Source organism: Colias eurytheme, chromosome 29 (assembly GCF_061535395.1).
Source record: "Colias eurytheme isolate Ceu_HAF_F1 chromosome 29, ilColEury1 Martin Lab GWU primary, whole genome shotgun sequence".
Classification (NCBI taxonomy): Eukaryota; Metazoa; Arthropoda; class Insecta; order Lepidoptera; family Pieridae; genus Colias; species Colias eurytheme.
The window spans coordinates 923,186-940,583 of NC_143008.1; the positions used below are offsets into that span (position 1 = coordinate 923,186).

The 17,398-nt window shown below is 33.7% G+C and overlaps 1 protein-coding gene across 1 annotated transcript; it reads right to left on the minus strand.

The window, feature by feature from the left end:
- Positions 1-3,076: 3,076 nt before the first annotated feature.
- Positions 3,077-17,019, minus strand: LOC149896008 (uncharacterized). The gene is made up of 9 exons (XM_090118109.1): positions 16,659-17,019; positions 14,795-14,868; positions 12,534-12,632; positions 8,528-8,659; positions 8,115-8,189; positions 7,519-7,595; positions 6,240-6,321; positions 5,033-5,192; positions 3,077-4,046 (listed from the first exon to the last, which is right to left on the minus strand). The coding sequence occupies exons 2-8, from the start codon at positions 14,864-14,866 to the stop codon at positions 5,055-5,057; spliced, it is 675 nt and encodes a 224-aa protein (XP_089974235.1). The 5' UTR covers positions 14,867-14,868; positions 16,659-17,019; the 3' UTR covers positions 3,077-4,046; positions 5,033-5,054.
- Between the last annotated feature and the right edge of the window lie 379 nt (positions 17,020-17,398).

Sequence of the window (17,398 nt, forward strand, 5' to 3'; positions counted from 1 at the left end):
GTTTGATAAAAATTGCGGGTATACCGTCAGAACCCGCTCCTTTCCGACCGTCTAATTGTTTGAAAAGCATCTTAAGATCCTTATCTTCTATGGCGATGGTAAATAAATTGTTAGTAAAGGGAGACTCACATACCGAGGGCAGAGAATCCAAAGGATTATCAGATTGAAAAACAGACTGGAAGTATTCGCTAAACGCTGAACAGATGTCATGTCCATTCGTTAAATTACGATCCCGGTAAACCATACTACAAGGATAGGTACAGTTACTACGTTTGTTGTTTATGTATTTCCAAAATTCCTTAGGCGTGGATTTATTTGAACATAAACGGCTGTAGGTATCTTTTGTTTGTTTTGATTTATTCATTATTATTTCAGCTTGATAACGCCACGCGTTCTTGAAAAAAAGGTGTTTTTAGACAGACAAACAGACGCACAACAAAGTCTGCCTGTCGGTTTGTCTGTCAACACACTTTTTCTCAGGAACGCGTAGGGTTATCAAGCTGAAATTTATATCGAATACTCAAGTCTACGGTCTCTTAAAGCTGTGAAAAAAATCAAACTTATAAGCCAACGCAATCAAAGGATACAGCCATTTTATGCTGCAAATTATCGCAAATTTCGACATTCGCAATGGAATCAAAACCTGCATTGTACTTCCCGTGAACACAGAGTCTTGAAATTTGGTTAAAAGCAATGTCTTATAGCACAGATAAAGGAAAAATTGCTAAAACATACATTTTAGAGTTACAACTTAATAAAAAATAGGTTTGTTCGGAGCCCTCGGTGCGCGACTCCGACTCGCACTTGGCCGGTTTTTTTTTTGCCCCACCCTATGCCCATGGCTAGCTACGCCCATGATCATAATAAAAATGTCTTTGAACTACGTATTAGTTATTTAGTAATCATTTAATGAGGCGCAAGCAAGAAAACTATCGCCAAAATATTCGTATTGTCAGGTCCGCGTCGGAAGCATGACGTTATTATGACATATAAAATTAGTTCCTTTTACGCACGACATTCAAATTCCCATCCAAGAGAGATTTAGGCGCGGGTCAAACACAAGCGGCGCGGGCGCGGGCGTGCCATAAGCGCACCTCTTGAATCTGTTTTGCACCACGTCCTTTTTATACATTTTGTATGAAAGAATTTTGGACAGGCGTCGAGACGGCACGCCACGGTTGTGCCACGGTTGCGCCGCCTTTCCAAAATTATTTCATACAAAATGCCAATAGCGCACCCGATGCACGCCGGCAGCGCGCCCGATGCGCGCCCGAGGCGCGCCCGCAGTGCGCCCGATGCGCGCCGCGCCGCTTGTATATGTCCCGCGCCTTAGAGAATAATGACGATACCACAGAATACATAATAGTAGCTAAACGCTACAGAACGGACACTCTCCGCCTCCCGCCAAAGTTAAACACTTACCTCACCCCGCACGATCAGGCTAAAAATCACAAAAAATGGTACGCATTTTTCTGCAAGGACGATACGCAACGAAGATTGACAACATTAATCAAATACTTTTATTTTGGATTTGTGATTATCGTTTTTCGTAGAAAATGGTTAGGTATGGTGCTGTTTACGGATGTATTTCATCAGAAAAACGCGAATTTTTTTTTACGCTAGTCACAAATGTGCCAACCATAAAGCGTTAACACACACATTTGCAGTCTCTACAGTGTGACTGTCAAAACGATAATTTTGTATGGAGTGTCCTACTCCATTGAAAAGTTACATTTGGGGTTGCATTTTTTAGAGGACTCAATTTAATTTTTTTGATGTGTAGGGGGGGTCAGTATGAAGCTATCAGCAAGTTTGTGGGGTCGCCACCCTTGTCCCACGGCCGCCATCTTGAAAATAGCGGTTGATATGGTTTTTACGATATATCTCTTAAACTATTTATTTGATGAAAAACATTGAGTAACATTATTTGTTGCAAATTATATTCTCTACAACTTTGGTCCAGTAACTTTTAGTCGTAGAACTATAAATAAAAAAGTTATAAGCGAAAATGTTCAGAAATTAGAGATATTTATATTTTTCAATAAAACTTTTTTTTATAATTTTACGAAGAAATGATATCAGACCATTTTTGTAGATTGTTTTTCGAGGAACAACTTTTATTTACAAGTGAGTACTAATTTTCAGTACTCTGATCTATACAGTATACTTATATTATGTGTGTAAATAATAATTTGTCTTCAGTAATTGTTTTTTTTTTGTTATTATAATATTTTTAATAATTAATTTTGCAATATCATTAATAATTAATTATTGAATCTTTTCCCCACCACCCAGGAGATAGAGTCTGGAAGCGCGTTTTTTTTACGTCGAAAAGCAGGGCTGAAATGTTCTGCAGTGTGCTTCCATTGTTGTGGAGTCTGGGAAAAGAGCCAATAGCCAATATTATATTATGTATAGTTACTACTGAAAAATAGTACTCACTTCTGAGCGCTGTAAAACCTTAGCTTTTGAAGTAATGAAAAAATGTTGTAAGTAGGTAAAAGTTGTTCCTCGAAAAACAATCTACAAAAATGGTCTGATATCATTTCTTCGTAAAATTATAAAAAAAAAGTTTTATTGAAAAATATAAACATCTCTAATTTCTGAACATTTTCGCTTATAACTTTTTTTTATAGTTCTACGACAAAAAGTTACTGGACCAAAGTTGTAGAGAATTTAATTTGCAACAAATAATGTTAACGATATTTTTTTATCTAATAAATAGTTTAAGAGATATATCGTAAAAACCATTCCAACCGCTATTTTCAAGATGGCGGCCGTGGGACAAGGGTGGCGACCCCACAAACTTGGTTTTAGCTTCACACTGAACCCCCCTACATATCAAAAAAACAAAATTGCGTCCTCTAAAAAACGCAAGGTTAGGCCTAAAAAATGTAACATTTCAATGAACTATCCGGGGTGTGACGATACGCATCATTTTACGATAGTTTTCGTGCTTTCTGTGACACTCCACAGAAATTTTTTGATTCTCTAAGATACAAATTACCTTAAATTATCTACTAAACATACATATACTCACATTTTTAATAGGAGTAGGGAAAAAGACATTAAAATAAAAACAAAATTTGAATACACATAATATATTATTTATTATTTTTACAGCACTTAAAAACTAGAATACCTACAGATTGACCGCATCTTTGGTACAATGATTAACATTTGAGCGTTTATAATAAATGAAATCCCGCAAGAAATTACGCGACTTCACTTATATTCGAGTAATAGCAAATTATTTGTAGGTATTTAATTATCTTTTATTTATCTTTTAATATAAGCTTATAAAAAAGTAGAAAACCTATTTAAATCTACACTATTCGGGATGACGTAAGAGAAAAAAAAAATGGCAAAAAGTAAATATTTGTAGCAACAGGAATGAAAAAACTGTCACATGGTGTACATTTTCTGGAATTAAATAAAAAAATCCATAACTTCAAAAATTTCGGCTTGACGTCGATTTCTGGGACACCCTAGAGCTATATCTATTTATTTCACTATTCATGTTGTTTTCAAGGAGTAGTGTTGCCCTACTCCTTGAAAAAGCTTGTTTGTTTTTATAAAATTTTATGTTTATCTGTTAGTTAGGGCACTTAGGGCTGAGAAAAGGTCATAAACTATTAACCTACCAATATTATAATTAATGCGAAAGTTTGTGAGGATGTGAGTGTGTGTTTGTTACTCTTTCACGCAAATTCTGCTGAACCGATTACCATAAAATTTAGCACACATATATAGGATAACTTAATTGGATTAAAACATAGGATAGGTTTTATCCCGGAAATCCCACGGGAACGGGAGATACGCAGTCTTTTCTTTGAAAACGCGGGCGAAGCCGTGGGCGGAAAGCTAGTATAGCATATTTTTATAGATAAACCGTAATTTTTAGGATAAAGCAGAAGCTAGTAGTTATGTCTGTTTGTCCATCCAGCCAATCCTGGCTCTGCCCAAAACGACCATCATAACATCGTCGGGTTGTTCTGTGACGTCACTCGGAGTTACACGCCCTCGCCGCCATTTTTTGTTTTCAGCTGTTAAAAAAATATGTTACTTATTAATTTAAATATTATATTAAATTATTAACATTTAAATTTGTTTGTGTGTCTGTTACGTTTAAAGAATCTTCCTACTGCTTGGGAAAGGGGACGGGACAGTTTTTATACAATAAAAATAGGATAAAAAGTATGCACTTAAATAATAAGAGATGATAATTTTTATGAATTCCACGGAAATAAAATAATTAAAAACTCAAATTTCATGTAAACGTACACATATTTTCAGTAAAATAAATCTATACTATAAAGCTGAAGAGTTTGTTTGTTTGAACGCACTAATCTCAGGAACTACTGGTATTGCACGCCTCATAAGCGAAGCGTTGAGGTGGGTACTACTGTCACTTCGCGCAAAACATCTGATTTTTCAAACTTAAAATGTCTTTATGTATCATACATTGCACTTGTAAGATAATACATACACACACATATTAAGAAAAAACACTATTTTTAACGTTCATGATATTTTTGATGTCATTTTTGTTATTTAAACTAGTTAAAAAACAGTTTAAAAAAGTTCTGTCTTGGACGTCCGTGTGTCTGTATGTGCGGATCCTTTTTCTTGTTAACACGATAGCGACCGAAATACTTTACTAATCGAGTCTTTTTTTTTCTCTTACGCTTGAGTATGCTCAGGAATAGAACCCTTTCATTTTTCAGGGTCTGATTCGATGTGGTTTAATTGTTATTAAATAAACAAAAATAATAATTAATAAATATTTATTAAAAAAAAATTATGAGGCGTGCACTTTTGGATTTTCCAAATTATATTTGAAAAATTCTTTCGATGCTTGATAGCCCATTTATCGAGGAAAGCTATATTACCTATATCATCACGTTAAGACCAACAGGAGCGGAGCATTGCGGGTAAAACCGCAGGGCGCATCTAGTGAAGTAATATTTAAGATGAAAATAAAAAATATCTTAAAATACTGCAAAAAATCTCGCTGGATAGCGTTACTAACCGCCCGACTGGCGCTGTAAGCGCTAGGTGTGCGAGCGGGACGCACTGCTCGCGCGCCGCAGGAGAGAGAGAGACGACAATAGTATGTGCGTCGCTGCTATGGTTCCGTAGATATAAGTTTCGTATCTATGTAAAAATTCGGTTATGGACTGTTTGCAGTTCTGAAAGAAACACATTTTAAATATTTAAATATACATTAGACAGTTTACCTATAATAAAAAAAAATATGTGTGCGTGTACTAGTGTACCTATACACGTAAGAAGTGAAACTTCTTTATTTTTCAAAAAATAATTTACTATATTATGCAACTTTACAGAAATACGTCAATCACGCGTGGTAGGGATAAAAACAAGATGGCGCGTAACGAAAAAATGTTACACTAAATTTTTTTCCAACCCCGATAAAGAAGTTTCACTTCAAGAAGATAACAGGTGGGATCTGCAATTAGGTGCAGATAAATACAATCAATACGCCTTAAATAAATACTGATGCAAAAAAATAATAATATTTTATTACAATATGGGTCCTCTTCACAATGGGCAGCGTTGGCCCATCAAATGATCGTCGATGTTGGCCGCCATTACGGCGATTATGAATAAACATTTAGAGCAGGCTCCAAGGAGATGTTCGTTTGTAAAAATAGCGGACCTAAATCTGACTTCTGATATATATTGTATAGATCCCAGACATCCTATAGACAGATGTTGCCAACCAGTTTTGTGGTCCCCCTCTCCCCACCCCGGTAATTAAATAATGCATACAAAGATAAAAATAAAAATTTCCAAAACATGCCGTGTGGGGTATCAAATGAAAGAGCTTATTGAGTAGATCACGAATATATAGCACACTATAACATTTCTTAAACTTTCTCTAAGATTTTTTAGAAAATTTAGGAAAATGCTCCATTTTTGAGTTAACTTTAAACCACTATAGATTGAAAACTCATGAATATATTTTTTAAATTATTATTTTAAATAATTAACAATAGTCCATTGTTTGCCGTGCCGTCGTGCACGTGGCGTGCCGTCTCGACGCCTTTCCAAAGATCTTTCATACAAAATGTAGAAGAAGTACGTGGTGCAAAACAGATTGAAGAGGTGCGCTTATGGCACGCCCGCGCCCGCGCCGCTTGTATTTGACCCGCGCCTAAATAAAATTTCATCAAAGTGTAGAGACGAATTATTTTAACCGAAGAAATAATACGCACCTTTTCAAAAAAAATCTCTTGAGTACAATTTTTGATGTAATTAGCACCGCAGCAGGACCATGGTGGACTCTTTTCCGTCATTCTAAAACATTAAAACATAAAAATTTTGAAAATACATATTGAATAAATTTTGGAAAATATTATGATCGATCAGTGAGTAATTTACAAAAGTTAGGACAAGATATTTTTTGGAAGTATATTTTAATATTAAAATATTCTGTGGTTCATTATATTGCTCAGAAAATGCTTGCTATGAAATCATGAATACGACTTTATTTTTAACCGACTTCAAAAGAGGAAGGAGACACGATTCTATTCCGAATTCACATAATAATAACATGAAGGTAACAGTAATCTTCTTCTTATATATAAAATTCTCGTGTCACAATGTAAGTCTGCATACTCCTCCGAAACGGGTGGACCGATTCTCATGAAATTTTCTGTGCATATCAGGTAAGTCTGAGAATCGGCCAACATCTATTTTTAGGGTTCCGTAGCCAAAATGGCAAAAACGGAACCCTTATAGTTTCGTCATGTCCGTCTGTCCGTCTGTCCGTCTGTCCGTCTGTCACAGCCGATTTACTCGGAAACTATAAGTACTACAGTGATGAAATTTGATGGGAATATGTGTTGTATGAACCGCTACAAAAATATGACACTAAATAGTAAAAAAAAGAATTGGGGGTGGGGCCCCCCATACATGTAACTGAGGGATGAAATTTTTTTTTTCGATGTACATACCCGTGTGGGGTATCAATGGAAAGGTCTTTTAAAATGATATAAAGTTTTCTAAAAAACATTTTTCTTAAAGTGAACGGTTTTTGAGATATCAGCTCTCAAAGTCGTAAAAAGTATGTCCCCCCCCCTCTATTTTTATAACTACGGGGTATAAAATTCTAAAAAAAATAGAGGTGATGCATGCTAATTAACTCTTTCAACGATTTTTGGTTTGATCAAAGTATCTCTTATAGTTTTTGAGATAGGTTGATTTAACTGTAATTTATTATATTTGCTGCTACGGAACCCTTTGTGCGCGAGCCCGACTCGCACTTGGCCGGTTTTATTCATATGTACCACGGGCGAAGCCGGGGCGGGCCGCTAGTTTTTCTCTAAATAATAGGCACTTCTTGACATCTTATAACTTTTGACTTATCAAATCTTGGTAAGAAATTTTACGAGTATAATTAATAATTTTTCTTATTAGAAAAAGGAAGGTGCAAAATTTCTTTAGACGAATGACGATAGATTCTTAAAGATAGAAAAAGAAAGAATAACATACGAGTTATTACGATCACAGCAGTGTAAAGCCAAGCGTAACCCGTGGGCCAACTGACCGTCTTTTTCTTCGACTCCTTTCTGGAAAAAAAAATATTCTAAATCTATTTTGATTACCTAAAAGTAATCATTAAATTTTACTAAGTTTTACTATTACTGCAAATAAGTTTTACTGAACTTTTAATAACTAACTGCGCTCCGCGGTTTCACCTGCATGGCTCCTGTAGTTTCTGAGATTAGCGCGTTCAAACAAACAAACAAACTCTTCAGCTTTATAATATTAGTAAAGATTACCAAAGCTTATAAAATACACCTACGCAAATGGAGCTGACAGTAAGTTGAACGGCGCCGTTCCGCAGGGACAATCTCGGTTTTGCACGGCAGTCGGAGCAATTAAAAAGTCAAAAAGGTCAATTTCAAAATTGCCCCTGCTTGTCCATATCACACAATTAAGGAGGCAATCAACGGTGCAATTCCAATAATGCCCTTGAGGCAGGTACGTGAGTAGCCGGCCTTAGAACATTGTGCTACTGTCTAGGCCTTTTTAAATTGCAAGAGTATTTTTATGTATAAAAATTATAAGTTTATTTTTGAACTTGCCTCAAGAATATTAGAAGTAAAATAGAAGAATAACGCACACTCCAGCAGCATTACAAGTAGAATCAACGCAGCGTACTGTAATAAAAAATGTTTTATTTAATGTTTTTAAAAATATGATTTTAAATGATTTATTATAACAACATATAAAATACTTACTGTGCCGTGCGGTTTTACCTGCAGACGATCCCAATAATCGAGTTTAGAATTTTGGCTGTTTGTCTGTATGAATAAATGAACGAATTTTGCATCAATATTACAGACAGGTCGGGTCAACATATTGGCTATAATATGATATTATATCATCATGGTAAAGACCTGACGACCTGACCTGAGTAAAGCGCAGCGTGGATAAAACCGCGGGGCACAGCTAGTAAGAAAATAAGTGAAGTACTATATTATTATTGTATACTTACCATAAACAACAGAAACTGTGAGCAATATATTGACCCATAGAGGCCCATGACTGAAATGAACAAGAAGAACAGGCTCAGAAGAGATACGCCGATACCAAGCTGTACTGTCAGGAAGTCTTGTGTGAAAATCGCCTGAAAACAAATTATTTCGTTTACTTTTCCATAGTTTTGGTTATGTTGAAAGAACATATCTATACTATTAATTATTAATTAATTATTAATTATTATTACATATAATATTATCTATATTCTATACTAATATTATAAAGCTAAAGAATTTGTTGGTTTGATCGCACTAATCTCAGGAAAAACTGTAGTCTACTTGATAAGTTGAAAATGGCGTAAACTAGAGATAAGGCTCTTAAAAATACGTGCGATAGCTCATTTGATTCGGAATGACGTCTAGAAAAATGTACCGGAAATGTTTATTAGCACACAAAAAATTGCAAAAGTTATAGGCAAATTAAGTTTCAAAAAAGTAGGTATTTCGTTTATTGTTAATAACTCCGAAATTATTAACATTTCAGAAATTTTGAAAAAAGATTCTTAAAGAGGAGGAAATTTCCAACGAAAATCTCCCGACTCCCGGAATTCTATCTCCATTATTTATAATTTTAATTTAACGCTGAAAATAGCCCTCCGCGCGGCATTTTTAGTTAGCGCGCGCGGCTTCAAAACCGAGCACGTCACACTAATTATTTTTTTTAAGGTATTAAATATTAATTTAAAAATTTAAAAAAATTATGGTGTATTCCGAACACTTCAAAGAATTTGCTCCCGTTGGAAATTTTACTTAAAGTTAATTTTTCAACAAATTAGACAAATGTTAACTAACGAAATTTTTTTGAACTTCCGTCCTTATTGCACATTAAAAAAAATGTTTAAATAATTGTCGGTAAAATTTTTCACTTCGTGGAGCCCTTCATATAAATATCCTTAACAAGATCGCGCCATAAAAGTTTAAAAAATTTTATTACTTTGTTTATAATAATTTTTTCAAGTTAAGTAATTTGAACAAAAAACTAGAAATTTCTAGTTTTTTAGGGCTCCACGAAGTGAAAAATTTTACCGACAATTATTTAAACATTTTTTTTAATGTGCAATAAGGACGGAAGTTCAAAAAAATTTCGTTAGTTAACATTTGTCTAATTTGTTGAAAAATTAACTTTAAGTAAAATTTCCAACGGGAGCAAATTCTTTGAAGTGTTCGGAATACACCATAATTTTTTTAAATTTTTAAATTAATATTTAATACCTTAAAAAAAATAATTAGTGTGACGTGCTCGGTTTTGAAGCCGCGCGCGCTAACTAAAAATGCCGCGCGGAGGGCTATTTTCAGCGTTAAATTAAAATTATAAATAATGGAGATAGAATTCCGGGAGTCGGGAGATTTTCGTTGGAAATTTCCTCCTCTTTAAGAATCTTTTTTCAAAATTTCTGAAATGTTAATAATTTCGGAGTTATTAATAATAAACGAAATACCTACTTTTTTGAAACTTAATTTGCCTATAACTTTTGCAATTTTTTGTGTGCTAATAAACATTTCCGATACATTTTTCTAGACGTCATTCCGAATCAAATGAGCTATCGCACGTATTTTTAAGAGCCTTATCTCTAGTTTACGCCATTTTCAACTTATCAAGTAGACTACTGGTCCCATTTGAAAAATTCTGTCTCCCATGATGTACACAAGCGAAGCCGCGGACGGAAGCTAGTATTTCAATATTGAAGTGTCATGTCAATAATTAGGTCATACGGATCGATGCTATTGCGTGTGATCGTAAATACTTTATAGACTTGTCAAACAATTTTGTGTCCATTAGCCTATTTGTATGATAACTGTAATTTCGGGGTAATTATTTTAAATGTAATTTTTTGTCTTCGTAAGTTAATGACACGAATATTATAGACTGTAGCTGTCCCGGAAAATGTTGTCCTGCCTTACGCTTATCACTTAGGGGGTATGAAAAATAGTTGGCCGATTCTGAAGTCTACGGTCTACCCGATATGCATAGAATTTTATGAGAATCGGTCCAGCCGTTTTGAAGGAGTATGGTAACTTACATTGTGAAACCATAATTTTATATACACAGGGTGTCCCAAGAAGTAGTGATATCCTGAAGCTGGGAGGTAGGAACTAGAGGGCTATCCGAATCACCCGCATGTATGTTATGCGATTTTTCGGATTTTCGGAGTTGTGACTTTTTTTTTTAATTTTCACCTATTAGTACGATGAGATTTTGATTTATTGTGACGTGAATTATTACTGTAAACGCTTATTACATTATTTTGTATAAAAAAAACATGGTTTGGTCGATGGTCCCCAAAAAAAAGGTGCCATTTCTGACATTGTCTTTTCATCCAAATTGGTTCAATTGTGTAGCCGTTAAGAAGAGACTGACAGACAGATAGCATATCGCATTTTAAATATTAGTTAGTATGAGTGTTTCGTTTTCTATGAAAAACCGGCCAAGGGCGGGTCGGATTCGCGCACGAAGGTTTCCGTACTATTCCGTACTACCTTAATATTTAACTTTTTTTTAATTTTTAGTATTTAGCGGCAACGGAAATTCATCATTTTTGAAAATTTCGGCTTTCTAGCTATCACGGTTTATGAGATACAGCCTGGAGACTGACAGACAGACAACGAAGTCTCAGTAATAGGGTCGACCCGTTTTTCCCTTTCGGTACGGAACCCTAAAAAAACTGTCTCGTTCATACATCGATATTGAATACAAACGCTTGTAACTGAGCCCGTGGGAACCGCGCGGGGCGACGTGACCCGGTCACGTACTGCATTGTTTAAACTTTATCACTGATATCGATTTGGTATTATATATTTGGTATCGATCGTCGAGTTTGTATTATTTTATGTCACTGTATTGGTACTCAATAAATGATTTTTTATTATACTCTTTGCATGGGATTGCTTGTATTGTTTGTTTTTTATGTTTTATCTGTATGTCTGATAATATAGATTGTATAAAATATCAACGGTTGAATTAATTAATGTTGAATTTGATATTTTTGGTTTTATGGCATTCAAATGCACTTAAATATAAATTTATAAAGAACATAAAATTATGTGCCTTATGGTATAACAAATTTTAAAATATCGGGATTCGAACCCGCGTCTTTTCACGCCAATTGCATTTTGCATTATAGTCCATTCTAGATCTAGTGATTATATTCATTGTAGTCTGTCTACTGATAATAATAATTAATTAAATTCCAACACGTTGAAAAGTTTTACGTAATCCTACTTGAAAGAATTTCGTTCAATTAATCATTCATAAATAGATTCCAAATGTAGGTTACTGGTATTGACATAGATTGGTTATTAGGTACTAGGTATTGATAGCAGAAAGCTACCTTTTAACTGTAAACAACCAAAATATTGCCAGTTTGCTCAGTTATTTATTTATTTATTTTATTTATAACACTTTACTTTGCTAGTTAATACTAAACAAATTAGTTATATGTACCTACGTCGTTTTATTTTTACACGACTGTGAGGAGAGGTTATGTTTTTAGGGTTCCGTATCGAAAGGGTAAAACGGGACCCTATTACTGAGACTTCGTTGTCTGTCTGTCTGTCCGTCTGTCTGTCTTCATAAATCGTTATAGCTAGAAAATGTAATTTGAAGTAATAAATTGAAATTTAGATATATTGCCGTAGCCGCTATAACAACAAATACTAAAAATTAAAAAAAAAATATATTAAGGTGGTCCCCATAAAATAAATATGATTTTCTATTAAAGATACGTACGGAACCCTTCGTGCGCGAGTCCGACTCGCACTTGGCCGTTTTTCGATTACATGTATGTAGCATGTAGGTATATTTATTTGTCCGAGTCTGTCTGAGTATTATCTGTGGTATTATCAAAAGATTGGTGACGAACTTAGGTGACGTATTATGTACGTTTAAAAAAGGATATCGTATTATGTAGAAAAGAAAGAAGAAAGAAAGAATGTAGGTAATCTATAAAATAAGAATTATCTTACCTTTATTCCAGAATTTCCCATTACTTGTATGACGTATGCCAAAGTTTTAGAAGACACAATAATCCACAAGCCCATTGCGAAGGAAACTAAGCTCAGCATCTGAAATATTAAATTGATATCTGTAATTATATAAATATGAGTTTGTTTGTTTGAACGCGCTAATCTCAGGATCTACTAGACCGATTTTAATCATTCTTTCGCCGTTCGCGTTGGATATGTAGATAATTATATACGTGATCCGTGAATGCAATGGGTAAAGTCTGAAATACAGGTACATTAGGTACTTAATTTTATTTTTTGACTAACTGTTCGTTCCGACTCCATCCATGTTGACAGAATAAAAAAAAACATATAGTCTGTGGAAAACAAGAAAATGTATTAGGAAGTATAGAAAGTACCTACCTACCTAACTAGTTTTTTTTTGTCATTTGTTACCTACTTTTAATTTTCCCTAATTTCGACATTCGCAAGGGAATCAAAATCTACATGGTACATCCCGTGAACAGTCTTGAAATTTCTTTGAAATTTGGTAAAAAGCAACGTCTACAAATAAAGGAAAAATTGCAAGTTACAACATAGTACCATATAGTACTTAGTAGTAGTAAATAGTTTTTCGACACCCGTACTTGGCCGGTTTTATTATGTGTAATGTTACAAACAAACCAAAAATTACACGAATTGAAAATTGTTATTTCATATGTACAAGTATGTATGTTTCATATCGTTTCATGTTTATGTCCTTGTAACATAAGACCTTCACAAATATGTACAGACCGGAATTATTTATCTGAAGGACGAATATGGAAGGCATATTCGTCCTTCAGATAATTTTAGAATTGAATTTACTTTTTTTATAAATACTTTTATATTCGTAACGTGAATATATATAACTACCTAATGACTTTCGCCTGTGCCACGCAAATCGCAATACACGAAATGTCTGAAAATTAACATATTATGATATCTATACTACATAATATACGTTTGTTTGTTTAAACGCGCTAATCTCAGGAACTACTGGTCCGATTTGTGAAATTCATTCGGTGTTAGATAGCCCATTTATAGAGGAAGGCTATTAGGATTTAGGCTATACATATTATGTCATCACTTTTATATGTTCTGTGGTCATCACGCTAAAACCAATAGGAGCGGAGCAATGCGGGTAAAACCGCGAGGCACAGCTAGTTAATTTAATGTTAGTAAACATAATATTATCATCATAATACCTTGGGGAAATTTTTAAACTCATAGTCACGCTCATATTAAGAGAAAGCTAAAATATATTATCTACCTATGCTTTTCTTTCGACTTAATTATTACATGAATATTTAGTTTCAGCGTGATGAAAAAGTTTAAAACACGAACCATTTTCATGTAAGCTTTGTTTACTCTCTACTAGGCTTTTAAAGTTAAAGTGGGTTAACTACATATTATGCCTTTAAAAGTTTTTGCTGTCTGGAACATGCAATGTTGAACTACGATAGGAATATAGGGGAAATTGAGAACGTAATTATTGTTGATATTATATTTCAGGCAGGATTTAAAAATTAACTAGAAAGTTTTATCGTATTATGCTAATATTATAAACTTGAAATGTGAGAATAGATGCATGTTTGTTCCTCTTTCACACGAAAACAACTGGACGGATTTCGATGATACATTGCAGTGATGTAGCTTATGTACCAGATAAACACATAAGCTATGGAAATAGCTTTTGCTCGCGAGTGAAACCGCGTTGCATAGCTAGCTGGTCTATATACAATATACATATAAGAAAATCGTAGAAAAGTCAAAACTGTACATTGAACATTTTTTTTAAATAGTAACTAGTTAGGGCGTGATCTACAACAGATATCGAGGCCAATAATATGCTTTTTAGAATTTTTGTCTGTTTGTCTGGGATAAACTCAAAAACTACTGCATCGATTTACTTCAAATTTACGATACAAAAATAGCTTGAGACCTGAGGAAGGACATAGAATAGATTTCATCCCCGAAATCTCACGGGAACAGTAACTATGCGGGTTTTTCTTTGACTACGCAGCGCGGGCGAAGCCGCGGGCGGAAAGATAGTATATATTTAAATTCCGTAAAACAACTCACAGTGTATGTAACTATCAACGAAATGGTACGAACCGAAATTTAGATATCGACATTCATGAAAAATGTATAAACTTCGCTTGACACGCTGCCGCGTGTCTAGATTAATAAATATACATAAATTTTAAATGCAATAAAATTATATACAACTTCTAACTAACCATTGTAATGAAATTTACAAGAAAAATCAGGAACCCAGCAACCTTTGATGCTTTGCTGCTACCATGCGCCATGCCTGCAAGATAATTTCAATTTTGAAAAATTAGGCAATCAATCAATTATTTAAAGTCATGTGATGCAAAATTATTTTGATCAAAGTAATAGATATATTCTAGAAACACTTCTTAATTAATCTATACTAATATTATAAAGCTGAAGAGTTTGTTTGTTTGTTTGTTTGAACGCGCTAATCTCAGGAACTACTGGTCCGATTTGAAAAATTATTTCGGTGTTAGAGAGCCCATTTATCGAGGAAGGCTATATATCATCACGCTAAGACCAACAGGAGCGGAGCAAAGCGGGTGAAACCGCGGGGAACAGCTAGTTTGGTATATAAATATAGTTACCTACAGGATCAGAAGGAGGTTACTTTGACATACTTATTTGAATAAACATACATTACATACATTTAAAAATATAGAGTATGGAAGCTTTTGTGCTACGTCTTCTCCACGAGAGAAGCCACGGGGCAAAACTAGCATCAATATGTCGCCCTACAAACTCGAACATGATTTTAATTAGGGATGTAACGATACATGATTTTGCCGATACGATACCGATACCGATATTTGTAGTAATGTATCGGCGATACCGATACCGATACCGATATCGATGGCTTGGTAGAAAAATAAATAGTGAATTATGCATAAAAAGTTACCAGCATTTAACAGAGACTCAACTGTTAATCGTATTCTTTTAAATAAAAATGCCAAATCAAAAAACAACAAAACCATTTATTTTAGTATTATTATTTTACAAAGTCAGTTAAACTGTAATACACATACAATCAGTACCTAATAAAAGTTTACTATTGGTAGAGTTTTTTCAGAAAACAAAGTGCGCACGCGTGGGCGGCCTCCCGCATCGTTCATTGGGCGCGGTTTTTTGAATTGTTTGATATCGGTATCGGTTGTTTTATTATCGGCGATACCGATATATCGGCTTGCCGATTAATCGGCCGATATATCGGTATCGGTATCGGTATCGTTACATCCCTAATTTTAATCTACTGCATTGTCTATAGTCTATAGCCATTGAAAAACATAAATTGTCTATGAACAGCTAGTAGTTAGTACGTGTGTTTGAAATTATATTTCAGCTTATCTCCTATATACTTTGAATAGCACGTTTAGACTATTGAAAAGTAATAGTAATTACTAATTACTAATCACATGATATAAAACAAAGTCCCTTTGTCTGACCCTATGCTTGAATTTTTAAAACTAAGCAACGGATTGGATGCGTTTTCTTTAATAGATATAGTGATTCTCGAATCACATTTCAATCAAAATATATCATTGATACATTTGGTATGTTTATCCACATAAATGTTAGTAATCGTAGTAAAAATGAAAATAAATATAAAACAGTCTTTCGAATACACATGTTTTTAAAGTCTCCTTTTTGAAGGCGGTTAAATAATAACAAATAACACAAATTGTATAGCTTAGTAAATCGAGCCTTTCAGAATTGAATATTACATACAAAATTATATAATTAGCTTATTACCGATAGCAAAGAACGTATTCCCCTTTTGTTTTTGAATATTTAATGGCGGTCTTTTATGGAAATTGCAGGAAGTTATATGCAGAGAGGAATATTCTTTTCGTAATAATAAGTTAAAAGTAATCTATAGAACTACTAAGTACCTAATTGATAAAAAGAAAACTTCACAAATTAATATCGTATCTAATTAAAATAAAAAATACAACAGAAACTTTTATTAAAAAGTAATAATTAAAGTTTTCCTTCCCATATTTAAAGTTAATAATAATTCTCTTAAATTAAATTTTTATATCAACTTACCTTTATATTTTATTCTTCATCCAACATTATCCTAAAATTCACTGCTTGTTACTTGGTACTTATTAATTATTATATCATGAAATATTAGTGTCAAAAATTGTTAAAAAATGACTACTGAGCTTTTCCTTTCATTAAACTATTGAGCTTTTTCATTCACTGTTAAAATGACTAATTTAAATAATTCTAATTTCAAAATTATTTATATTATTGGCAACACGATACACCAATTATTAAAAAAAAAACTTGTAGTAAAAATTAAAAAAAAAACAACAGTTTGGCTGTCTACCAAAAAGCCTTTGCCTATTTAAAAACAAAACGGCTAAATTGCGCGGGAAACCGACGATGTCAAACACGACTTATTTCGTTCATGTTTCGTTCAAAACTAAAGCACAAAGGGCTTGGGGCAATAAATGCAAGCTAATTGAAATTTCCCATGAATGAATTATGCAATGTCGTTGACATGGTATGAGCCTACTTGAAAATGGGTCAAGGAAATTATTTACATGCATTGGGAGTGAAATAATTAATTATAAAACGGTAAGTACCTACAATGCATACGTAGAAGTTAGAAGTTACTATTTAGTAGGTAAATTATAGACAATTTCTTTACATTTTTTTTATTTGAAAGCCATCGAACTGAAATTCATTTATAAAATAAAAATAAATATTCAATCAAGGCTGTGTTTAAAATCGATACAATAATATTATCGAAATAATGTATGAAACATTAGAAGACAATT